This window comes from Colias eurytheme, chromosome 11 (assembly GCF_061535395.1).
Source record: "Colias eurytheme isolate Ceu_HAF_F1 chromosome 11, ilColEury1 Martin Lab GWU primary, whole genome shotgun sequence".
NCBI lineage: Eukaryota > Metazoa > Arthropoda > Insecta > Lepidoptera > Pieridae > Colias > Colias eurytheme.
Genome location: NC_142990.1, coordinates 172,122 through 187,020, shown reverse-complemented (window position 1 = coordinate 187,020; position 14,899 = coordinate 172,122). Strand labels below are relative to the sequence as shown.

The 14,899-nt window shown below is 31.9% G+C and overlaps 1 protein-coding gene across 1 annotated transcript in view; it reads right to left on the bottom strand.

The window, feature by feature from the left end:
• The window catches only part of LOC149904301 (neuropeptide FF receptor 2-like), a 42,851-nt gene extending 27,952 nt beyond the window's left edge, over nucleotides 1-14,899 (bottom strand). The window contains exon 1 of the mRNA XM_090107267.1: nucleotides 14,614-14,899. Coding sequence (XP_089963393.1) covers nucleotides 14,614-14,810 — 197 coding nt within the window. The 5' untranslated portion in view covers nucleotides 14,811-14,899. The remainder of the gene's footprint in view (nucleotides 1-14,613) is intronic.

The following is a 14,899-nucleotide window of genomic DNA, read 5'->3' as shown; positions in this document are numbered from 1 at the left end:
TTTCTTATTGAAAATATTTTTAAATAAATAAATAAATCGATTATTTGCTGCAAGTAAACATGGTATGCATAGGTGTTAGAATATATTATTTATTTATTTATTTTAAAATATTATTTTATTTCTAACTGGATCTACAAAAATAAAGTATAAAGATTCGTTATTTTTGGTTATAATAAGCACATTCTCAGAAATAAGATAAAGAACATAATTATTTATAAATAAAAGGTTTCCTTTTCACGAACAATGAATATGAGAAGAAATCCTATAACATTACAATGTTCAACATTTAACATCATTGATTTATACAGGGAGTCCCAAAAAGTAGTGATGAACGGAAGCTGGGAGGTAGAGGACCTAGAGGGCTATCCGAATCACCCCCATGTATGTTATGCGATTTTTCGTATTTTCGGAGTTATGACGTTTTTTTAAATTTTTCACCTATCGCCGAGTACGATGATATTTTCACTCATGGTGACGTCAATTGTTGCGCTAGATGCTTGATTTTTTTTGTTTGCTAAGCTGAAAGATAGGCCAATTCAGTATGGTAACATTTACTATCGTTAGATCTTCGAATGGAATAAAAAAAAGAATTAAATGCCAAGAAAGATAAAATTACCCAGTATGTTCACCACTTCAAGGGCCCGTAAAAAATAAAATCACATAAAAAAACGTGCCCGGGTGACGTATCTATACTTTAAAAAAATCATTGCAAGCGTTCCTACAGCTACATGATATTTCATAGCGTTACATCTGGCCATCGTGAAAGGCCATAAGCAGCCTTTCACGATACTTCTGAATGAATTCATATACCTACTTGAGTTTGGACATTATAAATAAGCATATAGTTTAGTAAAATATGACCATCACGTAATATAACTCTCTGCTACGCACAACTGTAAGCCAAATGTCACTTATTGAAAATCGCTCGCGACTGCGCTCGCGACAGGCACAGATTTTCACACAGAGATTTTCACACAGAGATTTTCACACAGAGATTTTCACACAGAGATTTTCACACAGAGATTTTCACACAGAGATTTTCACACAGGGATTTTCACACAGAGATTTTCACAGAGACATTTTCACACAGAGATTTTCACACACAGATTTTCACACACATTTTCACACACATTTTCACACAGATTTTCACACAGAGATTTTCACACAGAGATTTTCACACAGAGATTTTCACAAAGAGATTTTCACACAGAGATTTTCACACAGAGATTTTCACACAGAGATTTTCACACAGAGATTTTCACACAGATATTTTCACACAGAGATTTTCACACAGAGATTTTTACACAGAGCTTTTCACACAACGATTTCACACAGAGATTTTCACAGAGATTTTCACACAGAGATTTTCACACAGAGATTTTCACACAGAAATTTTCACAGAGATTTTCACACAGATATTTTTACACAGAGATTTTCACACAGAGATGATCACAGAGAGATTTTCACACAGAGATTTTCACACAGAGATTTTCACACAGAGATTTTCTCAGAGATTTTCACAGAGATTTTCACAGATATTTTCACAGAGATTTTCACACAGAGATTTTCACAGAGATTTTCACACCGAGATTTGCACTTATAGATTTTCACACAGAGATTTTCACACAGAGGTTTTCACACACAGATTTTCACACAGATTTTCACAGAGAGATTTTCACACCGAGATTTAAACAGAGATTGTCACAGAGAGATTTTCACACAGAGATTTTCACACAGAGATTTTCACACAGAGATAGAGATTTTCACACAGAGATTTACATACAGATTTTCACACAGAGATTTTCACACTGATATTTTCACACAGAGATTTTCACAGAGATTTTCACACAGAGATTTTCACACCGAAATTTAAACACAGATTTTCACACAGAGATTTTCACACAGATATTTACATACAGATTTTCACACAGAGATTTTCACACAGATATTTTTACACAGATATTTTCACACCGAGATTTGCACTAATAGATTTTCACACAGAGATTTTCACACAGAGGTTTTCACACACAGATTTTCACACAGAGTTTCACACAGATTTTCACAGAGAGATTTTCACACCGAGATTTAAACAGAGATTTTCACGCAGAGATTTTCACGCAGAGATTTTCACACAGAGATTTTCACACAGAGATTTTCATACGAAGATTGTCACACGGAGATTTTCACACGGAGATTTTACACGGAGATTTTCACATAGAGATTTTCACACAGAGATTTTCACACGGAGATTTTCAGGCAGGTTTGCTAAGCTGAAAGATAGTCCAATTCAGTATGGTAATATTTACTATCGTTAGATCTTCGAATGGAATAAAAAAAGAATTAAATGCCAAGAAAGATAAACTTACCCAGTGGTGAACATCACCACTTCAAGGGCCCGTAAAAAAATAAAATCACATAAAAAAAGTTTTCCGTTTGGCTTTTAAAAACTTGCTCTATCTATAAGGTAGCTACCCCGCTGTTGCTCAGTGCAAGTGCGACATCATCGTAAAAAGTTGTATTTTAAATGTCTAATGCCCTTTTATCATTTTGAATGGTTTCTTTTGCTACTATGAATTTCCGGGTTATTTCGTCCAAATTGTGGCAGTCTCTCGTCTTTGTAGTATCCCCACGGAAAAAAATCAATAGGGTTTATGTCCGGGGACTGTGGAGGTCAGGCTAAAAGGCAAAGATACATACGAAAGATGGATTGGTCGTTGCAGCCTGCGCATGCGCTGGTGACGCCTGCCTTAAAGCCTGGCCTCCATGGTCCCTCGACCTAAACCCCATTGATTCGTTTCAATGGGGATACTAAAAGACCTCGGCTACTTGAGAGAATACCACAATTTGAACGAAATAACCCGAAAATTCATAGTAGCAGAAGAAACCATTAAAAATGATAAAAGGGCATTCAGACATTTAAAAGACAACTTTTTACGGTGATGTCGCACTTGCACTGAGCAACAGCGGGGTCATTTTAAAAATTTCTGGTAATAATTAAACACCTTGTTATTGGTTTTAATTTGTTTTTATTGATCATCATGTTAATTCAATTTTTGCACTTACCACATTTAAATTTAAATTTTTCGATTGAAGCCTTCTGAATAATAAAATGAAATTTTCAGGGTAGCTACCTGATAGATAGAGCAAGTTTTTAAAAGCCAAACGGAAAACTTTTTTATGTGATTTTATTTTTTTACGGGACCTTGAAGTGGTGAACATACTGGGTAATTTTATCTTTCTTGGCATTTAATTCTTTTTTTTATTCCATTCGAAGATCTAACGATAGTAAATGTTACCATACTGAATTGGCCTATCTTTCAGCTTAGCAAACAAAAAAAAATCAAGCATCTAGCGCAATAATTGACGTCACCATGAGTGAAAATAACATCGTACTCGACGATAGGTGAAAAATTGAAAAAAACGTCATAACTCCGAAAATACGAAAAATCGCATAACATACATGGTGGTGATTCGGATAGCCCTCTAACCTCCCAGCTTCCGTTCATCACTACTTTTTGGGACACCCTGTATATTTTTCCATGCTTTATTTACAATATGCATGGACGTATAAAAAAAGACGGACACCGTATTACGAACAAACAACGTGAAGCCACCATAGTAAGCTAGCGATCGTGTAAAGACAATAAACACGCACACACTCTCACCATAGTAAGCTAGTCGGCCGCCATTACGTCGTGAACTACCGACTGATTAACTGCGTCACTGTTTCACAAAAAATATTTAAAATGCCGTCTTGCGTGGTAAATGGTGTCGCAACAGTACAATTTTAAATAACAAAACACAAGGGATTACATTCCACTGGGAAGCAAGTTATTCCTTTTATGTTTTAATGGCAAAATTATTACGGCAAAATTTATAGAAAAAAATACAGCCGCCATTGTCATCAACACAGCTGTTGCCATGGCAACATGGCACACAAACATGGATGTTTCGCCGCCATTACTAGGCTTCACTCAATGTTTAGGCGATATACCGTCCGTCTTTTTTTATACGTCCATGACAATATGTATTTATTTATGGAAATTCTGTTGTCTCAATTGAATTTAATCGTTCAATCAATACACGTAACAGGCTTCAACACATTTACTACGAGTTTTTCTATTGTATTTTTGGCGCCATTTCAAACAATTCTGGCAACCGTCCATCTCCATTCACATCTGTTTGATGAATATTTGTGAAATAAAAATATTTCATATCCAGCACTATTTGACTGAATACAATGCGCCCGCGCGCGCTGTGTGTTTCACATTGGAAATATATTTTAAGTGGTTATCATTTTGTAGCGGAAAAACAAGCAGATGAATCACTTCATGGTAAGTGACCAACACCGCCCATGAACATTTACCTACGAATGCTTAAACCTCTGCGAATGGATTTCCTCCCTTAAAGGATAAAAAAGAGCGATGATGGGAACAAAGAAAAGGACTAGAAAATGTGAAAATATGTAGTTTGATATTAAGCGCTATATTGATATGAATGTGATGATGGTTGGGTTAGGTTAGGTTAGGTTAGGTTTGAGGTCGCGGATTCGATGGTAACGTATGTGTATCAATTTAACAGAAGCTGTGAAATGAATAATCGATACGTATTTAACATTTGTAGTTTTATTATTTAACCCAAACGTTTTAAAATGGTAATACTTAGTTGTTCTACTCCCAATTAATCGGAAACCTATAAATTGAATCAAAACTTTCAGCTCCATAGCATAAATTTTCAGAACAATGAACTCAATGAAATTCAAGCGAATTCGTTTGCTGATGTAAAATAATTTGCGATCGAAAATGTATCAACTTCCTAATGGTAATTTAACACAAAAGGTTATTTTACGAACAAGCCAAAATTAACTAATTTTGTTTTTCGACAAATTTCTTTCAATTGCGTAATTTTATTCACAGATTATTTTTCCAAGTAAACAAAGTATTATATATAAATATAATCAATTTACTTAACCTCCTTAGTTACACGTGTAGTCAAAGTAAATTATCATGGAAATGATTTGATTCACTGCGATGAAAAAAAAATTGACTCTCTTGCCTACCACAAAAATAATATCATAAACACTTCGTTGCGACAAACAAACAAACACAATTTCTTCTATGTAATATTACTAAGAATCTTCATTAAACGCTCCTTTCCTGTCAATGAAAAAAGATAATTAAATTAAACAAATAGGTCGATTGATGGAATAATAAAGACAATAATATAGTTTTCGGCGGATAGTTTATAGCTGACCTATAAACTATTTTATGGTCGTAATAAAGTACCTATAAGACGTTAATGTTTATTCTGCTTCTGGTACTATACAGAATTTGGCAGTTCATATTTTTACTATTTATAGTGTTAAATAATTTTTAACAGATGTTATATTAAATATACAGAAATACAAATAATTGGAGAAAATAAATAGACAGATAGGTACATGGCTACCAAATGAATGTAGGTATCTAATCACGGGAAGAATTTATGTAACAGTAAATCTTATTTCAATACATCAATACAAACTAATGAGTTGTTTGATTGCTCTTTATTTAGCTTTATTGTGACTATAATATATTGACTTGTTAGTGAATAGACCAATTTAGTTTGGTGATATTGTCATTGAAAATTGTAATAATCTTCATATATTTTTAGAGGAAATAATTTCATCGCTTCGCTTCTTTTCACGCCCGCGTCTTTATAAAACAACCTTTCAGAAATTTCCGGGGCAGTGTGATATTAATATTAAAACTGTTCTTCCTCAAGCAAAAGGTATACAAGTGTAAAAATTAATTTAAAAATGTCCACTGACCTTTCTTTATGGTTAAAACATTTTAATTTTCAACCATTTACCCCATTTAATTAATTTCTAAATTTGTAATTACGTTGAGACAAATTAACAAAGGAAGATCCGTGTTCAATTACGCAAAATCCGTTTTCTTTACAAGCACTTTAGATTGTTTTCAATCGGAATCGAATCCAGGACTTTTCAATTACTACAGTCCAAAGAAAGTAAAGCTAATGTTCCTTTAAGAAAATCATTTGAATTGAATTCACATAGGTAAAGGTATGATGTATTGTACAAAGTTTTAATCGCCTACAACTCGGCACAATCGATCCGTTTACTTCGCTAAGAAGGTTAGTCATTAATCAGAAACTGGGTTATGAATACTATTAATATTAGCCTAGCAATTATCCAGTTAACGCTATCATGGTTTTATAACAAACACCTTATAATTAATAATGAACAATTTAAGCATACTTTCAATTAATTAATAATTCCTATTAGAAATCTACCTATTTAATGAAATTAAAAAATATTGTACTCATAGCATTTCAATATAGTTCAATTAGTACACGTTATATAAAACATAAAAACATTATTGATAACAATCAAGTATTTCGCACTTTATATTATAACATTAAATTTTAAGAATTAAATATTTCATTGTCCATGAATGGTTTGATCATTCAACCACAGCAAACAAAATAATAATTGTTGATTGACAACACCTTAATTATTGACTCCGATGAACAATATCTTTGACTACATCCAATTAATACGTAAAATTAAATTAAACGAATCTGTATTGCATAGATAGACAGAGATATTAAAGATTTCCATTTTCTGATCTTTTTAATAAGCATTTAATAATATTATAAGTTATACAAAGTATTCTATACCAATAACAAATAGCATACAATATAATATATTATGTACTGGCGAGGGGTGAGGATTAAAACATTCTTTTTCTTTCGAAAACGGCCCGTAACTTTTAAATTTGATTGCGTATTCTTTGGTTATGATACACAAACTCATAAATCGGTTGAAGAATTGATTGTTACATTAAATACCAGGATTCTTTGCCATTTGAATACGAAACTTTACGTATAATTTAATTCTTTAACAACCCTATTCTTAATTCAAAACTTTTCTTTCGATTTCATAAACTTTTGTCCGACAATTCATGTAACGTTTTAACTTGTTATGAAAGTTCCTCTCACTCATATAAATTATTATCACAATCTTTGTATTTTACAAAGATTGTGATAATATTTACTTTATTTCCGGTTTAACCTTTCTATTATTATAAATCTGCACTAAATTTTCCGCCCGCGCTTTCACCCGCGTTTATAAAGAAAACCCCGCACAGTTCTCGTCCCCGTGAGATTTCCGGGATAAAAAATAGCCTATGTCTTCAACTACCTACATATACCAAATTTCATTGTAATCGGTTCAGTAGTATTTGCGTGGAAGAATAACAAACATCCATCTATCCATCCATTTATCCTCACAAACTTTCGCATTTATAATCATTGAGATAATATTACTACGTATGGAGGAGACACCACGAACAAAATCTGTGCGCCATTTTTTTGCTCTAACTAAGTTTTAAAAATTATTATTTAGTTAGGATGATAACGATGAAAGTTATTCCTTTGCACTTTTCCGTATTATTTGTATTATTTGTGCAATATCGTAATACACACGAAGGCATGTTTGATGCGTTTCACTTTAAAACCATTAAAAAATACCGCTCAACATACGTCACATGACGTTTGTTCAGTGGAACATAAGTGATGTAGGCGGTGTCGTCTCCTATTAATATTATCTCAATGTTTATAATACTATTATTAGGATGCTTATGTTTAAGTTTGTTGCTTGGTTGTGATTTGGATGAAGTTTTATACTAAAATGGCTTTATAAAGATATATTTTACCTACATAGCAGTCAACAGAAGTAATAAGTCACATCCCACCTATCGAAAATATTATATTATTTACACTTTTTTAATTCCTGTTATATTTGCCCCAAATACTTATTAAAACTATCTCACACTCAATTACATATGATATCCAAAGGCCCCTACTATCTAACTCTCTATCCAGTTCTCGTACTAACAACATTGTATTGATAAGGGTAACAATTATGAGGAGTGATTGCGATATTAAGATGTTTAGTCAGCTGTACGAATATAAATGGGTCTGGAGCGGATAACAAATATAACATAGTGTGGGTTAATTGGCCGTAGTCTCTACAAAAGATTGTTAGGAATTTATGAATACAGGCGATGTGTTTTGCTGAGTATTGAAAGCATGATATAGTTTTATTTAATTTATTTAGTTACATTTTGGTTTGTTAAATCATTGATTCAACATAAAATAGAAAATTCACTGTTTGAAATCAATTATTTATAAAAATTTGTTATTTCTTAAAAATTATAAAAAAAAATTCGTCATAATGTCCAGGTTCCAGCACTTCGTAGTAATATTTTAATATTATTGTGTTGTTTTTATGAAAGTAACAAACAAAAACAATATGTATTTCGTTGTAATATAATAATATTATTACAGCTTTACAACCTCAAGCATTTCAAAGCTAAAAAGCGCAATTTGTTGTCGGAACAAAAGCTGTGTTTTTAATTCAAATAATTTAAAGTGGAGAGCGCCAGTATTCAATAAACTTACTGCACATTAAAAACAAGAATTGGGTCAAGAGTTCCATTGAAATACGAACAGCAAGTTAATGTAGCACCAAAAGAAAAACACAAGGAAACAGAAGTATTGGTGTTAGCTTTGTCCGTCAGGGGCGCACGTGACTTGACTTTTGGCTTGTGTGAAAGTAATAAGGGTGATTAATGATTATTATAGATGACTGGTAAGTGACTGCTATATTATATTAGTGTTAACAATTAGTCAATTAGCTTAGCTTTTTCGTGGAGTGATTAGTTTTATCGGTGTAGAGCCATCATATATTATTTCAATAAGAACACAAGTCTAGTGTTGTGGGTGTTGGATACAAAGTTATATACAATATAATAAGGTAAATAATATCATACGGCATACGCCCCAATAATTATTTTTGGCATTTTGACTAATACCGCCGCAAGACGAGATACAGAAACATTGTTATTAATTATACTCGAAATAATAATGAATTATCTTCATATTATAATGGCCAATAACATCTTTATAAATTATAGCATAAATATAGGGGGACACGTACCTATACATAAGTAATATTATTATGTTGTAAAGTCCGGTCGCGGAGCAGAAAGAATTTCGTACAATGACCTCTTTGCCTACTGACAGTGGTCACAAACATTTTTGAATGGAGTGCAGTTTACATGAAATATTTGGAGGAGAAAATGTTTTTACTAACTTATTAAATAAATGTCCTTTATTCATTTACAATACTTATTAGTTAGTTACCTAATTAATATAATTAAAACCTAATAAATTATATACTAAAACCTTCCTCTTGAATCACTCTATCTATTACAAAACACCGCATCAAAATCCGTTGCGTAGTTTCAAAGATTTAAGCGTACAAAGGGACATAGGGACAGAGAAAGCAACTTTGTTTTATACTATGTAGTGATGATAGTGAAATAGTGATGATGACAAGCAAGCCAACGACGTTTTGTCGTATGAGTATGGTCAATAAAAAAACACAATATGCAATTAAGAACAAATCTTACACTCTCAGGTTAAAGGTTTACAATCCCTAAGGACGGCGGTCATTGCACCTGTGCGAGCAAGACACATTTTATTTACAAGGGAGTGAAAGTGACAGGTAGTAAGAGGTTAATGTACGAAATTCTTCCTGCTCCGCGACCGGACAGTACAGCAGACCTGCAAAGCAGAATGCATTAGCTAAGTACAATACTGCACTGTACATATCCTCTCCATTGCACATTATTACCTTAATATAGATTTGCAGATTAATATATTGCAATTTCGAGATAACGTATCAATTCACTATCACTATTACTCATTAGATGAAACCCAATAATTTCGTTCGAACAAATTCTGAAATATTGTTTCGTTTCGTTCATAAATACACTAAGTGTTATTGAAAAAGTGAATCACAACATTTCTAATAATATCTCGCTAGTCATGTTCTTGTTTTCACGATTCATTTGTAATACTGACATGTTAGGGCCTTGAACATTTCACTATTTGTTCTGAAAAGCGTAAATGCTTTGCGCGCCTCTGCCATGAGCTTTTATAAATTCGCTATCGAATTTCAATGATTACGGTTGATAATAGATAATGGTTGATATTGTCTTGTTTTGATTTGATTGATTATATTGGCTTTAACATAACATAAAGATTATTTTAAAATTCACGTTTTTGACATCAATTATATTTATCTGCAGTAGATTTTGAGATGTTTTTGTCTTGGATATAATTTTAAAAGCAGGAATAGTGCAGCTTATTTTGGGTACGACGTACCTAAACACACAGACTGAGTTTTTATAAAACATACAATTCAGAGCTTTTGTCGCAATCCTTTTATTACATAAATCATCTCATTCACGAAAATAAGCACTTACATTCTACATATCACATTATAGGAACAACCTTGCTATTCACAAACTGAATTTATATTTCCGCAAGAGACTTAAATATATGTATACTTTCTTTGAAAGTTTAAAAATGAGAAACAAAAGTTTAAAAAAAAAGCTCATGTTAGTGTGAGAATATTTTCTTACCTTCCTACTAATATTTTTTTCTTTTGGATAATGTGTTTTTGACATAATCAATGCCTTATTTATTAAGAAGTTATTGAAATATTGTTATTATTTTCATCTTTTCTGTAAAATATCATCAATATTATAAGTCGTTTGTGTTACTCATACTTGCAAACAGATGAAAAGTCAGTGCAATATAGCAAAAATTATTAATATTGCATTACTTTACGAAAGTGCTGGACTCGCTAAACTTTATATATGATAATTTTGAAAACAAATAATAAAATTAAACTTGAAATTTAATAGCTCTTCAACAATGACTTCAAAAATTTAGTGCCAATGGTGCCATGGAGCAGTGGTGGCTATGGAGCAGTGGTGGCTCAGTGGTGAGACCTCGGACTTCGAATCGATAAGTCCGGGGTTCGAGACCGGGCGAGCGCGCAGGAAATAAATTGATTTTTCAATTTATCTGCGCATGTTGTAACATCACCACTGCTCGAACGGTGAAGGAAAACATCGTGAGGAAACCGACATGTCGAAGAATCAAAAGTTCGACGATATGTGTCATCCGCCAACCCGCACTTGGCCAGCGTGGTGGATTATGGCCTGTACCCTCATAGGAGGCCCGTGTCCCAGCAGTGGGAACATATATGGGTTGATGATGATGATGATGATGATGGTTAATTATACATACAATAATGTTTTAAACTAAGTTTAAATATTAAATTAATTAAACGAAATCAAATTATTTCAACTAATCTGCTTTAATTCTAATCAACATCAAATTCAACAATAGGCACGAACTAAAGTTTACCTTTAAAGATATTAGCATTGTATTTAAACAAGGACTATGTATTATTGTTACCAACGACCGCACTCACCTCTCCACAGGCTATATTAATTTATTCTTCATTTACTTAATAATTCACTAAAATTATTTTACTTGCTTTGTTGTAATTCTACCTTAGGGTAAGTTTGAGTAGTAAATTAAAGAGTTTGTAATATTAAGCAAGAAAATTATTTAATCAAGTTGTTCTTTATTAAATAAATCCAAATACCGTAGTATTAACTTCATAAAACAGATTATTTTAAATTAGCAAGCATTCAATATTTACGATGTTAAAATTAAGTTATTATTAAAAAGAAGACTTTAAAATTTGCTCATTTGTTTCGAAATATAATTAATTTGTAATAGTGAGATAAAATATTAAATTATTATAATATATCTGTTTTTTACGAACTACAATCCGATGAAATATTTCAACTATTTAGAGGATGAATTTAATTTTACTCAGAATATGTAAAAAAACACGCTTTTGTCATTTGACAATTCCAGTAACATAATTTTTCATTACCATTTAGACGTAAAATGCTCTTATCCTACTTCCTCTTAATTCTTTTAAAATACACAGACTTGGACAAGGCCATCCATTTTCTGGTATTATTGGATTCACCAAACCTACTCTGCGATCGGCTATTTTGCATAACACTTAAGAGCTGATCCATATTCCAACCATATAATATTTGAGACGTGGTTCAAAGTGATAAGTGATCCTTGAAACTTCTAATTCTCGTCAGCTATTTCTGGAATATATGTTTAATTAATGATAGTGTGTAAATCTATCATCATGTAAAACAATAATTGAGTTTTTTGTTCAGAAAATTACAACTATTCCTTCTAAAATGAAGCTTTGCATACATGTATATAATATCCTGTACACCTATAAATACATCCTCACCTGCTAGTACTGTAGTTCAAAAGTGAGGTTTAAGTATAAATTCTAGTGAGAAGATACTATTTTTTTTATAAAATGATAGCTAAATTTTCTATTTCTTATTCACGCGCATATTAAGAGCATTTAACACGTGATATTTAATCTTTACTTATGTTGACGCTAAAAGAAAATACGTGAGTTTTCATGTTTTCAGAGTGCTCTTTGTGGCGGCTCATTGTTTGCAGAGATGTAAAAACATGACCTATTTTGAGATAAGATAGTGCAGAATTCACTCAGTGTCATTAAAGCGTGATAGGAACTACATACAACGTATACACCTTGTATACACACATATAAATACACATTAAAATAACAAGCTACACGTGCCAGCTTCTATGTTATAGGGATATCAAATTAATGAAACAAATAACAAGTGCCTGAAACACAGTAATTATTGTCTTTCAGAAAAAAATCCTTTCAATCAAAGGTTTCCAATCACCATTAATTAAAAGGTAAACCCTTCCGTTAATTTGAGGAGAAAGTTCAAATTAATTCCATACGTAATTAAATACAAATAATTATATATATTTCCTTTTAACTTTCTAATTGTACATGTTTCAATAGAAAATACTGCATTATTAGCTAAATTTTACATAGAGCAATAGAGATATAGAGCAATCATTAGGTACATTATATTATTCATTAAATAAGTACTAGTTAAGTACTAAAATAGTGTGGCTTGCAATTGAAACCTTGTGAACATCACTTTATGAACATTGAACATTTAACTATACAACGATTGCCTGTAACTGTTCTTGTTAGTTGAGGCTCCGGGTTTGCGGTGGGGTCATTAATAGAATTGCTTTTAAACTTGCATTTGGGGTCGAACGATTTCAACAACTAAAACAACATTAATATAATGCTAACAAATCATTATCAATTAGATGGATGAATATTTTATCCTACTAATTTATAAATGCGAAAGTTTGTGAGTATAAAATATGGATGTTGGTTACTCTTTCATGAAAAAACTGCTTGATAAAATTGGTTATATGGGAATAGACATAGAAATACTTAATATTTCCCGCAGGTTGGTCCGCGGATGAAATTACGTAGCACAGTTAACTAACTGTTTGAAATTAGTTATTTCCAAATCAGCAAAAAAAATAGCAATCATCAGATCGAGCGATTTTATTAGAACATTTCATTTAATACAGTTAATAATCTTTACATGTTCTTTAAATATTACAAAACCAAAATGTATTAACGCAAAGGCATTTTATATACAGGCTGCTTATCTTCACAGGCTTCGTTGACACAAAAGGATTGTGATAAGGTTTGTATTCTATTATTCACGTTATATTTTAATGTCAGCCATTGTCACAACTGGTCCCTTTTTATGTTTTAGAAAATAAATAAAAATTCTGCAAGCAATGTATTTTAGAAAAAATATTTTTACCAAATTGGTATTGAACCTCTATTTCAAAGTTAAGAACACACAAACAGATTGGTCACAATTCTTAAAACGTTTATGAATAGGATAGTAAAATAGTTGCACTACTTTTTGATAAAGTCACTGAGAGCTTATTTTAAAAATTTCAACGTACGTATATATTTTCAAACATAATTTGTCAATTTAACCGAAGGACTTAATAAGTCATATCCGTTTTTTCGAAATGAGTCTTTTGAATTTCCTTTAATTACAAATAGACACACGTCGATCAAACGCCTCGGTACGTACGTACAGAAATAAGAAATAAAAACTTTAGCAATAGAATTGCTGCATTCGAGCCAAAGTTAGGAGAATTATAACCATGTATCCAGTTTGCTGTTCCACTCCATTGCATGTGACAGCTAAAGCTTGACGCTTTTTGACGACGATACTGTTTTGTAAACATGTGTTTGAAATTGTTATTCTCTCTCTCCAATTCATTTTATGATTGTATGTATAAAATAAACTTTCCAATATTGTGATGATTGCTAATATTTATAACATATTAAACTGCTAATGAGTTTCAATCTTTTACACTCTTAGCGAGCTTTCACGAAGGCTCCTTAAGATATCGTGAACTAATAATGAAGTAATAATAACAAGACAAGAAGTTCGGTAATTGCTTAAGATTCATAGAGTCTGAGCTCTGAAATGCGTCGAAAACTAATAGGAAAAATGTAGAGAAACAGACAAAATTTGCTTTTAACCATAAAACTCTATTTACAATTTGAAATTCCATATCTGTGTAGCTCTTAGTTAAAATTTATTTAAGTGAGCATAAAACATTATGTTTACGAATGTTGAATTTTATGTTGTGGATTTATTGGAAACCTTACGATGTTATTAAATCTGTATGAGATAGAAATCACTCCTGATACATTACATACACTAAATCATTTTAAAAACAGTTCAAACAAAATTTAATACTTACTTTTTAGTATAATTGCACTTAACAGCTACCACGATAAGGAGTATATTAGACACCAAAGACACCAAAATAATGGGCACATATAGCGCTATGAGCACACTCTCCGGTTGGAACAGTATATCCAGCTCTGACCCAAAGGGAAGGGTCCCACTCAGGTTCACACTTGAATTGAACAAATCCAATATTTCTGTTGCATTCATTATTGCTCACACACACTGACTTGTCATTTTTTAATTCACTAAAACAGCTTCAACTAGAACGATTATTTCATGAAAACTTCGCTATTAAA